Source organism: Pezoporus flaviventris, unplaced genomic scaffold (assembly GCF_033815535.1).
Source record: "Pezoporus flaviventris isolate CSIRO_AGI_PZ_B2104156 unplaced genomic scaffold, CSIRO_AGI_Pfla_v1 ptg000031l, whole genome shotgun sequence".
Classification (NCBI taxonomy): Eukaryota; Metazoa; Chordata; class Aves; order Psittaciformes; family Psittacidae; genus Pezoporus; species Pezoporus flaviventris.
Genome location: NW_026892579.1, coordinates 36058867 through 36073018, shown reverse-complemented (window position 1 = coordinate 36073018; position 14152 = coordinate 36058867). Strand labels below are relative to the sequence as shown.

The 14152-nt window shown below is 34.3% G+C and overlaps 1 protein-coding gene across 1 annotated transcript in view; it reads right to left on the bottom strand.

The window, feature by feature from the left end:
• Positions 1 to 14152, bottom strand: part of SNTG2 (syntrophin gamma 2) — a 169964-nt gene that overhangs the window by 138476 nt on the left and 17336 nt on the right. Inside the window, exons 3-4 of the mRNA XM_061461784.1 lie at positions 7937 to 7993; positions 7782 to 7839 (exon numbers count right to left, since the gene is read on the bottom strand). Of these exons, the coding sequence (XP_061317768.1) occupies positions 7782 to 7839; positions 7937 to 7993 (115 nt within the window). The remainder of the gene's footprint in view (positions 1 to 7781; positions 7840 to 7936; positions 7994 to 14152) is intronic.

Sequence of the window (14152 nt, the reverse complement as noted above, 5' to 3'; positions counted from 1 at the left end):
TTTATAGAAGAATACTCAAAGTAAGGAAGAAAAATTGGAACATTAATAGTGTTAAGTAAAGTTTTGCCTTTTAAAAAAAAATCATGACAACTAAGATGTGACTAAAAGAAAAGTAAAGCCTTTTTTTTTTTAATGTATTATCTGAAAATTTGAAAGTGACACTTTATTACTGTCATTTATTACTTGGGATACTTGCTTAACCACAGCTGTAAGTCCCTCGAGTTTGAAAATAAAAGTAAAAATACTCATGCATCTTACGTGGACAGAATTCAGAAATAGGTAGCAATAACTGAGAAGCAAAAGCAATCATTATGACTATGAGCAAGTTATATTTTATAAAAAAAAAAAAAAAAAGAGTTCTGCTAGCCATGCACAAGTAACACTTCCTTAAGAGTCAGTGAAAATCTATTTAAAATTGCAAAAGTACTTTTTTTCTGGGAATATGGTCAGTAGTGTTAGAAACTCTAGGTACTCTATGTCTAAAAACAATCTAAACTTGAAAACATGATAATGACCATGAGGATTATAAAGGGGCTGGAGCACCTCCCATATAAAGACAGGCTCTGAAAGTTGGGGCTGTTCAGCCTGGAGAAGAGAAGGCTGCAGGGAGACCTCATTGCAGCCTGCCAGTATCTGTAGTGGGGCTACAAAGATGCAGGAGAGGGACTTTTCATCAGGGACTGTGGGGACAGGCAGCAGTGGGTTCAAACTTAAATGGGGGAAGTTCAGGTTAGATATAAGGAAGAAGTTCTTTACTGTGAGGCACTGGAACAGTTTGCTCAAAGAAGTGGTAACTGTTCCATCCCTGGTAGTGTTCAAGGACAGGTTGGACAGAGCCTTGGGCAACATAGTCTAGCGTGAGGTGTCCCTGCCCATGTTAGAGGGTTTGGAACTAGATGATCTTAAGGTCCTTTCCAACCCTAGCCGCTCTATAAGTATATATTTTCAGAATTGTTACAATATTTTTTCAGGTAAAGGTAGTCATATGCATTTCAAAATTAATTCATGACTAGGTGAATAAATTGACAAAGGAATGCAGCACAATGTAAAGGAAGATGAATCTGATCACACAATTGCAATATTTTAAGGCATAAGGTTAGCTCTAAGACATATGATTAATATAATATGTAAAAGGCTTTCTGAGCTAAATAACATCATATTAAGTTAGACAATTTATGAATAAGTAACATTATTTGAGGAAATAAATTATAATCTGGCATCTTCAATCTTTCTTTCTTTCCTAAATTATGAAACTAAGTTTCCATTAAATTATATTCTAGTATTCCAAAGAGTCTTACATGTTGTAGAGATGATAGCTGAAAAACAAACTTGGAGACTAAGGTTGGATGCCAAATGTAGCATTAACGCATGCTTTAAACAAATTACAAGAAAAAAAGAGATGTCGTTCCTAAAATAGCCTTAAAAGTCTCTGGTTCAGATACCAGTAAGGGAAAGATAAGAACAGTGGAAAGATCAAAAATAGAACTTTTCTGAAATTGCCAAAGGATGTTATTAAACTTCTCATATTATTCCATGTGACATCATCACCAAGCAGAAGGGCTCTTACATTTCTCTTTCCATCAAATACTCTGTACTGCTCTTGACTGCTTCAGCCTTAAATTCAGCTGGATAAGTTTTACTCTTTTAATTATTATCTTTCAATGCAATGGGAACCTCTGTCACAGTTAAAAGATGTTTTCTGTCTAGCTGCTTACTTCTCCAGTTTCTGTACCAGTTTCTGTGGTTAAAGCAAGCTCCAAATCCAAAGTGCAAAAATACCATCCATCCTCGAAGGGACTTCAGGCAATTCTCTCCTGGACATATTATCTGAATCAAAAAATATTGTACAGTTCTTTAATTTCTTTTCATGGAATAATTACCATTAATTTTTTTTTTCAACCTGGACTGTAGTGCTAACAAATTCAAATAGCCAATTTCGGTAATATTTCATTAGATTTCTGCAGTTCATAAGGGAACTACATTGTCAATCAGAGGGAGGTGAGTGGAAGAAAGAACAGAAACTCTACACATCAATTGCATCCTATGGCCACAGCTGATTCACTCAACTGCAACCTCAACAGATGACAACTCTGGAACAGATGACAACTGGAAAAAAAGAATGTATTTTTCATACCTTTTCCTATTTAGTCTGGAGTATAAGAATGATAACCATAATATTAGAGGTCCACTGAAATTACAAATAATGTTTTTCAGATTTTATGTCTACCTTTTTGTTTAATAAACTGCAAAATGCACCCTCTGAAGAAAGTATTCATCATAAAACCCTTTAGAACTGACATTTTATATTTTGACTTAGCTGTTGTGCAAAACTAATTATTGAAGGTTAATCATCTTCACATGCATGGAGAAGAATTTGACCATTAATACACTCCCTGAATGCAATATTTTTTTCAGTATCAGGAACTCAATGCACACATTTCTAGACAGAAACATGTATCTATGTATACATATATAAAGCCTCATTTTAGGAAAGTACCTAAGCAACTGCTTAATTCTAGAGCTGTTTCTGATTTTTAGCCAAACCAAAGGAATAAAATAAAATTTCAAACTGACCTAAAATGGGAATGCTTTGATTTTCTCTGTAAAGGTGAGTTCTGGATTCATCAAGCTCTTAAATCCTATTAAAAAAATTAATATAAATTCTACAACAAAACAAAACTGCTAAGCAAAACTTAAAAATATTTCATCCCAAATTGTCTTCTGTTCAGGAATTATTTATGAATGATTCGTTTCATTGTAACAATGAAAATATTACCATCTAATAAAACATTTACTACCTCATTTTAAGTATATGCCTGTTCAGTTAAATAATCACCTAAAAATTAACCCTTTGCATTCTTATACCCAAAGAATTAATTTGACATAGTCAATAATTTAAATGTCTTGCTGTAGCATTTAAACCTCAAAACAAATTCCGATAGTATAAAGCATCCTAGACCCTTACCTCAAGAATTCATCTACCTATCTGCTTCTCACCAAATATACAATGAATGCTACCAGACCTCAAGTATGTTCTCAACTATCAGGTTAAATAAAAACTCTTTCCTGAATCAGGAATCAAAATACTTTCTTTTTACTTGCTGGCTGATCTTTAACAGTTCATTAAGATGTCATTTCTATTTAGAAGTACTGACTTTTATGGCCTGCCTATTCTTGAGGAGGCAACAATAATAAAAGAAATCCAATATGCTAAGAATATTCTTCTATGACTTCTGAAAATAAATTCAGTACTGGAGGCACTGGTCCAAGGGAGAGAACAGTGAGTAGATTCTTTCTTCTTTAGCTTTCCAGTAATGACATTGGCAAATGCAGTTTTAAAAAATATACAAAATATGAATAATACTAAAAAACCCTGAGGAAATTTGTGAGTGATATTAGGAAACAAGTGTACAGATATTAAATACCATCCAGCTTTAAATGTGTTTAAATAAGACCTTTCTTATGTTCAAAGGTGGCCTTGTGTTCAGTCTTCACCTTCATTATCATAAGGCTTAATGCAAATTTATGATCTATTCTGACTCCCTTTCAAATGCAAATGCCTCCATTTGGGTTTAAATCATCCTTAATCTCGACTTTGCTGGCTCAGTGGAATGAATCTCCCAGGCTGATGAAGCCAAAGCAGCTGTAGGGATGAAGAACATCAGCTATAAACTAGACCATGCTGTGCATATTGACTGTAATCTCACATCATGTCCACCGATTTATGACTAGGCTTGGTTACACCAGTTCTACCACTCTTGAGGATAACTGTAGTCAACACATTAAAAATACCTATAGGGGAAGTATCACATATGCTTCCATACTAAACAATCTTTGCTTGGCATCTAAGTGTAAATGAAACTGTTAAAAGCCCTCATCAAACTGACACCATGTCCTCCAAACAGATGGTCCTGAATTCAGGCAGCCAGGATGTCATATTTGGACACAGTCTATGTTTTCAGAGCACATGGTTTTAAGCCAAGAATGTTTCCGTGGCTGAATGTCCCAAGTTCATTCCAGTCCTGCCAGGGTATATAGCATCCCCCATCAGAAAGGACTAAACATAAAATAGAGGATTGTTCAATACAGCAGAATGTGAGCTATAAGTCAAATTTTATCACAAAGGGTGGAAAAATGCTTTCAAGTTAAGGTCTTAACGAATTTCAGCTCTTAAGACCTTTTTTGAAACTGGCAAAATGCAAACTGTACCTATTCCACCCAGTTTTATTTAATTTTACTTAAGTATTTTCAGCACGCCTAAGTGAGCTGAGCCCACTGTACTGTTTCATTGTTGCTGCTTGTATTGGCTCCACATGTTACATGAGAGGAGCAGAGCTCACAGCAGTAGCAAGATTACTGCAGCATGTCTCATGAAAATGGAAAGTTGCATCAGGGTGACAAAACGTGACTGCTAACTTGGTAATTCTGCAACACAGATCAGAAATATGATCGCTTAGTGGTTATACAATTAAAATTTCCAATACTATATGCAGAAAGTCATTTGAATGTATGACAAGGTTAGATTTTAATGTTCTTTTTTTTTGTTTTTTTACAGTCCCCACCCTTTAAGTTCCACGAGTTCATAAAGATGCTTTAGTAATTACAAATGGGAGTAACAGATCTGAGAAAGCTGTAAAAAATGAAAGCTCATTTACCCATATATTGTGTCTAATGATTCTTTCTATTTAGTGGATCTGACAAAATTTCTTACAAATTCATTGTATATGTAAACCTGACCTGATGCCTTTCAAAGTTCCAAATATTCAGTTACACATCTCTGAGAATAAGACTCTACATTTATTTGACTGTAACCCTTCTGCAGTCTTTACCACAAATAAATTGTTAATACTAATTCTAACACATACATAAAAATAACACACACCTAGAAGCTCTTGGCAAGTCACCAACTCTTGTACAATGTTTGTACAACTATTGTACAATGATAGAGCACAATGTACTCTATCTTAAGTCAGATTCAAAGGAAAATACAGGAAAAACAATACTGTATTAAAAAATATTTTAAAAAAACACTAAAGAAAGCATAAATCAGTTTTAGAAAATCTTACTGAAATGCTCCAACATCAATACTATCTTTTCATCATCTAAGGGATTATAAGTCAAGTTGCTAATATGCTGCATTAACTGGATGATTTTATATATGGGTATGAGAAAAAAATCCTTGTTTTGAAGTGAAGTAATAACCAATAGGATTAAAATTATTCTGTAGTTAATTTTTGACATTACTTTTGATTTTGTAAATGTGTTTGTATTTATTTGTTCTCATTCTGCCTATCACAGTCCCTCAGAAACTAACTTTACCAAAAGATTTGGTGGTATGAAAAAATGTAATCTTTGTTAGAATGGAAGACAGAATCCACAGAAAAATGTAGAAGGCTTAAACTCAGTGATGAGACATTGGCACTACCAAAACTTGCTCTTAATACTGCTCAGGAAAATCTCAAGACATTCTTCCTGTGATTTGTAATACATTGCACATTAGTCTCCAACACTGAATGATCACTTAATCTTGTCTTTCAGAAATGCAAAGTTACGCTCTTGAATTGAGTTTCTACATATGTTTCAGTGAACTCATTCAAGGAAAGTCTTATTGAATAGACTGAACTAGGATAACTTAAATTGGAAGTTATAAACACAGTGATCACAGCCAAGAGGTCTCTAAGCCAGTCAAAAACTGTAAGAATAATATTTATTACTGTTGTGCTACAGAAGTGCTTATGTTGAATAATGAAATAAAATCCAATTGAAATATTCATCCTATGCAAATGCCTTCAGCTGCTGCTTCAGGTCAATACCAACAAAATTACTTCTCCTATATCTGAAAAATTTAAAGAACACAAAATTAGCTGACTACATTCTTTAGGATAGCACAAAGGTTATACAGCTATAAAAGACAAGCAACTCCTTTTTATACTTCTAGCCTTAGAACTATAAAATAGTACTGTATCTCAACAAAGTAAGGGTGCAAACATGATCTTGCAGAGTTTTCATATAACAGGCACTGCATTTCACAAAACTATCAGGAGTTATCAGACTTTCAGAAAATCAGTACTTTAGTCAGTAAGAATTTTAAAATCCATCATAGTAAAATTCCTGATAAGAAATCACTTCTTATCAGGTAACTGATGTATTTTCAAATGTTACATGATACATGAAACAAAAGTTCCATGATACAACTTTATTTTTTTTTTAAATTCAGTATATTTGCTTGAAGTAGCAACTGATTTCATTGCTTGAGTCAAAGCCACCTTTGAAACTAGCCAATCAGTTTCACTGTTATAAGTACCTTTGTCGAGTGAAAGTCGAATGAAATCACCAGTGAAAATTGGTGATTTATTCACACTAGGAAAATACAGAAGTTCAGTCCAAACTTTGGTTTGAGATAACTCTGTATGAGTCTCATCTTTCCCTCATGCTTAACATCTCCTCTCATTTTATACAACATAAATATTTTCCCAGATGTATAATATATATATAAGTAGGGAGAAAGAATGCATATATTTTTAAAATGCTTATTTTCCCTTAAATAATATTACCAGATTATTTCCTCTAACATTAAAGCACTAGAATCTTAAAACAGAAATAGTCCCTCAAGTTCATACGTGAGATAAATTTGAACATACTCTCTTCATTACTATTATTTACTAATTAATATGATAATATTGAAGTAATTACTTTTCAAGCAAAATAAGGACCCCCTGAAGAAAATGCAGAGGAGAAAACCAAGCACAGTCTGTGAGCTAGTGAAGCAAGAGGCTTGCCAAGCAAATGTGCTTAATCTCCACTGCAGCAAAGCAGGAAGAGAGGCTGATGAATTCAAAAGATTGTGCCAGTGGCTCTGAGTTGTTTGAGGAGCAGGACATACACTGAGGGTCACAGTGCACTGCTGTGTCTTTTCTTGCACAAAAGGTTAGATGAAATGCGTAGATTTACTCTAGAGAGGAAACACATAGAAGCTTATAACACAAACACACTGAACCTTCAAATATGTAAAAGAATGCCTCAGCAAAGAAAATAGCAAACTAGCTTCCACATCCATGTCTAACAGAGAAGAAAACATGACTTTGTTTTTCATCAGCTAAGACCCTTAGTTCACTTTTCAAGGCACTGCCCACCCACATGAAACTTACTGAAGAGCCCCTTTGTTTTCCAGTGCAGCTCTTCAACTTACGAAAATCAGTCTAAGATCTGACACACTCCCTCAAAGGTTCCTCTTGCTAGATAAATGTCAGTGTAATACTTAACTGGGATAGACTACACTGATTTAAAACTTGTGATATCATAACCATAATAAACATTACAAATCACTCTCTGCTTGCAACTAGGCACAGTTAGTCATACCACATAGCAGTGAATTGTTGTATGGGGAAAAAAATATGTCTGGTTTGCATTTTTTTTATCTGCTGTGTTATTAAAATTAAGTACATCAGTAGATTTCCTATGTCACAGTTTTGTTTCCAAAAGTAACATTCAATATTTTGTTTACAACACAACTGTCTTACTGCAGTAAAAAAATATGTTTTCAGAAACCATTACTTACCAGTAAAATTGCAAGTCTAGATCCTAAAGACTTGAAAAGATAATAGACTTTGAATGCAGCACAAAGGCACATGGACCTTTTGGACATTACAGAATATCTTAAAGATAGTGTAAGGCTGAAAGAGTGAGCCACACTTGTTTTAATTCTCAGTTTAAAGAGGATTTAATTTTTCAAAACAATCCATATATACTACAGTACTGTGTAAATAAATAACATAAGTTACCTGCTTGGTCTTTAAATATTTTTGATATGACGACAGGCACTTTGTGCTCAGCACCACCCTGTAAAAGACATGTATTAACCATGAGATCTCAATTAAGACTGATGTGAATTAGCTGTACTGAAAAATTAAAAGAAGAAATGAGAAGGGATCCATACCTTTATGCTTAAGCCCAAGCCACCAACTGGTTGTCTATGAAGTGTAACAGTTCTGTGCTTTAAAAAATTGTAGAAAAAATAAATCTAGGTGAAAACACAATATCTGAATAAGCATAGAAGATGCTTTTAAACTTTCTTTTTTTACTTTTCGAAAATTCTTTCTCAGAGATAGCCTAGACTCTAAGTGATCCAGTTCTGAAGTCTCATTCAACACCGATTTATAGGCACTTATTTAATTCCTTACCATAGAGAGAAGAATTTGTGTGTGAATTCTGTATGCAGACTTTCAGTATGATTCTTTTTTTGTATGGCTTAAGCAATATTCTTCCTAAACAGAAACTTTTTACATGCTTTTGTTTTGAGATATGCATTTTCATAGTTATCATGTATGCATGATATTTAGTCTCATTTTTCAATCACAAATACCAACCTTTTCTAATCCATATCTTCAGACCTTTACCATTTTTTCCAGTATATGCCAAAAGACTTTTAGTGAAAGTCTGCTTCAAATGTTTATTTTCTTGTGTTTCATATTTAAGTTCATAAAGAAGAAAACATTTATCAATATTTTTCTACAGCAACCTATCATATGTTTAACAGTATGCTGAATTTGACATTTCATTAGTATGTAACTCTTGGTGCCTGACAACATAATAATAGCACTTCATTGGCTGACAGTAATTATAGAGTTGTGGGGAATTTTTTTGCAACATGATGAACAGCACTGCAGAGAATGACATTTTTACAGAACTTCCTGAACATATAGGAGGTTATATTTAGATCAGATATTAGGAAAAGGTTAATTCCTGTGAATTAACCTTAGTGAGACACTGGCGCAGGTTGCCCAGAGAAGCTGTGGCTGCCCCATCCCTGGCAGTGTTCAAGGCCAGGTTGGACAAGGTTTTGAGCAATGTGGTCTAGTGGAAGGTGTCTGTGCCTGGGAAAGGGAGGTTGGAAATAGATAATCTTTAGGGTTCCCTTTCTACCCAAACCACACTGTGATTCTATGATTATTTATTTTCTCCTTTTCAGTAGATAAGAAAATATATGTGAGGTTACTCCTATATGTATATTTCCTGTTGGGTATTTTACAATTTCACTAATTTTGCTAAATATAAATTATTATTTCAGTAGTCAAGCCCATAAATTTCAGATGATATTCAGCCCTACTGAAATCTGTGCTAATTCAGATTGTTTCGTAGGTTTTCTTCATTTTGAATCGCATCAAAACTTTTTATCTAAATTATCATACTCACTGACAAAGCTCTGATTCAATCTGAATTAGAATATGGGGCTGTTCATCTTGCAGAAGAGAAGGCTGCTTGGAGACCTCATAGCAGCTTTCCAGTATTTGAAGGGGGCTTATAAGGATGCTGGGGAGGGCCTCTTCATTAGGGACTGTAGTGACAGGACAAGGGGTAACAGGTTCAAACTTAAACAGGGGAAGTTTAGATTGGCTATAAGGAATAAGTTCTTTACTGTATGGGTGGTGAGGCACTGGAATGGGTTGTCCAAGGAAGTTGTGAATGCTCCATCCCTGGCAGTGCTCAAGGCCAGGTTGGACAGGCCCTTGTGTGGTATGGTTTAGTGTGAAGTGTCCCTGCCCATGGCAGGGGGGTTGGAACTAGATGATCTTATGGTCCTTTCCAACCCTAACTGTTCTATGATTCTATGATTCTATGACTCTACCTTTAAATTCAGTGACTCATTTCCAAGAAAAAAATTTCTATGACATAAATCCTGTCTGCTTGTTTAATTCATGTTTCTTTTCACATATGCTTATACCTTGTAAACAAATTATCCCAATATATCCCATCACATAGGGGTGATGGAATAAATATTTAGATTGCTTTAGCATTATCAGACAACAAATAGAAAACCATTACATGGATAGCTTTAGCCATTTTATGAAAGACAAGCAAGGTATTATTTATTGGCATCTTACATATTCAACTGCCACTAACATGTATTTCATATGGTTGATAGGTACATTTCAAATTATAATACTGATGATATAATTGAGATTGTAGCCCTATGAAGCAATTTCTTTATATAACATTGTAATAATAATTTTTATGATTTCATAGTTCATAGCATTGCTTATTTCAGAGCTTCAATATTTCTATGAAAGACACTTTGAAATAAGGTACTTATCACGTACCTCAACATTTCCTTTGTAACAGATTTTTTAACTAGAGCTACATTTGAAAAATGCAAAAAACTTTCCTTTAAAGATACGTAAAAGTAAAATGCCAAAAGCTGAGGATCATCAAGTGTCATAACTAAAATCATCTACACAAGCTGACAGAGATAGATTTTTTTTTTTAATTGATTTTGAATTTCAACAAGTTGAACAGTGTACAATTCCAGGATATTAGAAGAAAGTTAATACTGGGTCAATATTGAAAATATATAAATAGAGCCATAGATTTTCATTATATTACAATACTTTAAGGTCAGATGATCATAAATCTGGCAATGAACTATCTATTCCATTATGGATTAATGGTAAAACCAATTCACAAGGATTTATAGAGAAATAATTTTAAAGAGGAAAAGTTTTATGGAAAAAACCTTTTCAATTTACATGAATACTTGTTATGAAATTTAAAATCTTGATAACAGAGTACCAGTCTTGTAATAACCCTAGCAAGGCACTGATCTGACACCCTAAAAAAGCTTGATCAAAAATGTAAAACAATTTAAAATAATATTGCGTAGTTTAAGCACGTGTAAATTGGCTAACTAAAAAAAAAAAACAACTCAAAATGTAATTGAGATAAAGGAAATATTTAGTTGCTATGCTTCTTGAGGGATAATGACAGTACATAGATTACCTTTAAAAAAATTAAAACCAGTGGTCTGAAAAAAAAAATCTACATTAATTGCAATAAATTTTTAGGGACTATACTTGTAATAAGGGTAATGATGGACAGGCTCCAAGCATACAGAACTTTAAGGTCATTTAAGGTCATCCTTGTAATTAAGAAAACAGCTGAAACAAATAGAGAAAAGCACTCTATCGACCTCCAGAATTTGGTCTTCCAAAAAAACCTAAACTTGAGTCATGAGGACTATGAGAAAAACCTCCATTCCTGCTGAAAGCCATGGCCAAAATCACTAGTATAATCCTGCAACACTGGGTGACTGTTAAGAAGGAACACAAAGACTATAAATTATTTCTGCACCTGGCAGTGATCCCCACTTTAAATAATGCAGGTAGTTCTGATACGCTTATTTTGAAAATGATGCAAAGAAATTGAAGAGGTAGCAGGCAAGAGCCACAGGAGCACCAAATACCTTGAGAGATTTGTGTAGTAGTGAAACAGATGCCAGGAGTTAAATATATTTACCTTTTTCAAAGCACTTTTCAGAGGTGGTTAAGCACAGTTTTAAAGCATCTTCCTTGGCAGAAGACAGGTAACTCTTACAGACAGATGCAGTGAAAATTTCAGTAAGTTGAAGTGGAAAACAGACACACCCAGACAAGCTTTTAAACTTGACACACCACAGACTTTTTAAGAAACACTATTCTAGTAGTAACATGGCTTTGAGACCTTACAGTATACAGCTATTTCTTTCTTAATCCTTATTTAAAGCATAATCTGTCATATTATTTCATGAACACAACTTTAATTTAGTTCTAAACATAGTATTATTAAAATACTTAGGGCTTTTTTTGTCCTAGTAAGCAGTACAATATTTAGGTACATCTACATAATTAAATTAGTTTCCCAGCCTGCATATATATCCTCATTCTGCAGAGCAAGAATGCAGGCACACAAAGACCCGGGGACAACTATTCTGTCCTAGTGATGTGAAATGCCTTAATATTTTTTCTAAGTATTTGTATGAACTTTATTTGTTCAAGGGATCTTGTTGACCAGCTTCAGCCTTAGCTTTGAATGTTCAGCATTTTAACCCATTATAATTTCAGATTAGAAGGGATGCACCTAATACATAATGCCTGATTGACAGTGTTAATTTGGCATAATTCTAAGTTTCTAATATTTGACTTTGCAACTTCATTTTAAAGGAGGAAATGAATTTTTTTTTTTTTTGGTAAAACCTACAAATTCACATGGCTCACTATAGGCTAGTTTCCATTTAGTCCTTCATTTGGACCATTAAGTTGATAAAATAGATGCTCACTACTCAAAAAAAAAAAAAAAGGTAATTTAGAGAAGAAAATCTGTGGGTAAGTGGGTAATTTAGAGATTTAGAGGAGATTCAACATTAATTACCTGCTGAATTAGATTTCAGGTTTTGTAGGAAAGTATGCTAAACAGTAATTATTCTCTTTTATCTGACCTCTGCACTCTGTCCCCTCTAACTTATCCTGTTATCCTATTCTTTTTTCAGGACCTATATTTAATTTTGTTCCTCTTGATCTCACAACTCAAAATTCAGGAAGATATTTTTCACTTCTTCAAACCAAAGAACAGACTGTTTGTCTTACAATTCATGTCTCACAAGCCATGCCTATGCTAAAATAAAGCAGTCTGGAGGATTTTCCCCAGCAAAGCAACACAGTAAAACTCCCAACCAACACTACCAAATTTTCTTTCCTTGAAAACATGATGACTAATACTGCCTAACTGGAACACTACATGACACATGTCATCTCCTGATTTGGTCTGAGGCATTGTTTAAGAGAGCTGCAATTCATATTGTCCAAAACTGAGACACAGAGTACACCAACACCCATTATAGGCAATTTGGCACAAGTTAAAATGCAGCCAGAGACTGCTCTCACATAGACAACTGTGGGCCAATGTTGAACATGTGCTACAGCATGTGTTTTATTTTTTAGAAGAGATAAAGTCACATAGACCTGTGTATGATAGTATGCAGTCCATAAATAGAAAGGAACAGGACACTAATATACATTAACTACAAACACAGATGTAAATTAAAAATTTCTAATTATCCCTACAAGTACTGGTGGCATTGGCAGTCATGTACAATAAAAGCATACATGTAAAATAATATACATCTTAGTAGTAGATTTTATTTAAATTCAGATAGAAAAGCATGTAACATTCTGACAGCTGTTCCATAGCGAGACAAAGTCCAAAGAACAGTTAAAAAATAAATCTCTTAATATACTCTAAATGATGATTCTTCTATAGCTGGCACTACAGGTACAATTCTAATAGCATCACACTAATAAATCATTTTATAAACTATGTAATAAATATACTAATGCTGGTACGAACAAAGGTTAGCCAAATTCAGGTTTCATGAAAGCAAGTCCAACTGACAACACTATCTGCCAAAACAGAATTTTCTGGGTGCACACTTGAGCAACTACTGGTAACGTAATTCCTGAATGTGGACTATTTTACTAAAGGTAATGCTGTCTGCCTGCCTCTGTTTTTTCCTTCAAGCTATCAGCTGTACAAAGTTGGAAGGGCAAGACTAACTGACAATATGTTATCAAGAATTACTTGCCTTAGAACCTAACCTGCTATACAACTGCGGATTAAATACCCAATCAACAGGTTTTAGCATGGTTAAGATGATCTCTGTGAGAACAGAACTGTGTGCACATACAATATGTTTCAAGTGCAGTATAAAACAGAAACCTGTTTTCAATTTATAGAGGTGACAGAATAAAGTTTCCACCAAATATTTGATTCCAGGCATGTACACTGAAATTAACCTGAAATTAAAGTGATCCATAGGGAACAGAAATCTGTAATAGTGCTAATGCCCAGCCACAGGCATGAAGCAAGGAGGCAAAAGCCATGACAGAAGCAGATGTCTGTGTTAGTGGAGAAGTAATTCCATTAGTAGTTTCTCATAACAGATCATGTCAGTGTACTTTCTTGAAAGGCGAATGCCCTCCTTAAAGTGGACATCCCAGACAGTTGTAATGGTGGTAGATGACCATTAAGCAAATAGACAGATACATTTATAACTCAAGGGAGATGACTCCAAAAAGGATATCTGAACATGTACAACGTGTGACATCCAACAGGAAGCCTTGCTTAGCCCAAGAAACACTAGGCAGGTTTGGTCTGAATTTGTACCAAAAATGCAGAGAAACACAGGAAGTAAGTCCTAGGTAGAAAAATTAGGTAAGAAGAAAGGAAGCGAGAGACCTCGACTTCTACAGTAAGGTTCTCCAAAAATCTTCCAACAGTCCCTGTAGGGTTGAGGAGATAGAGAAGATCTTAATGCATTCTTACAGAAAAGGCTTAAGGAAGATGG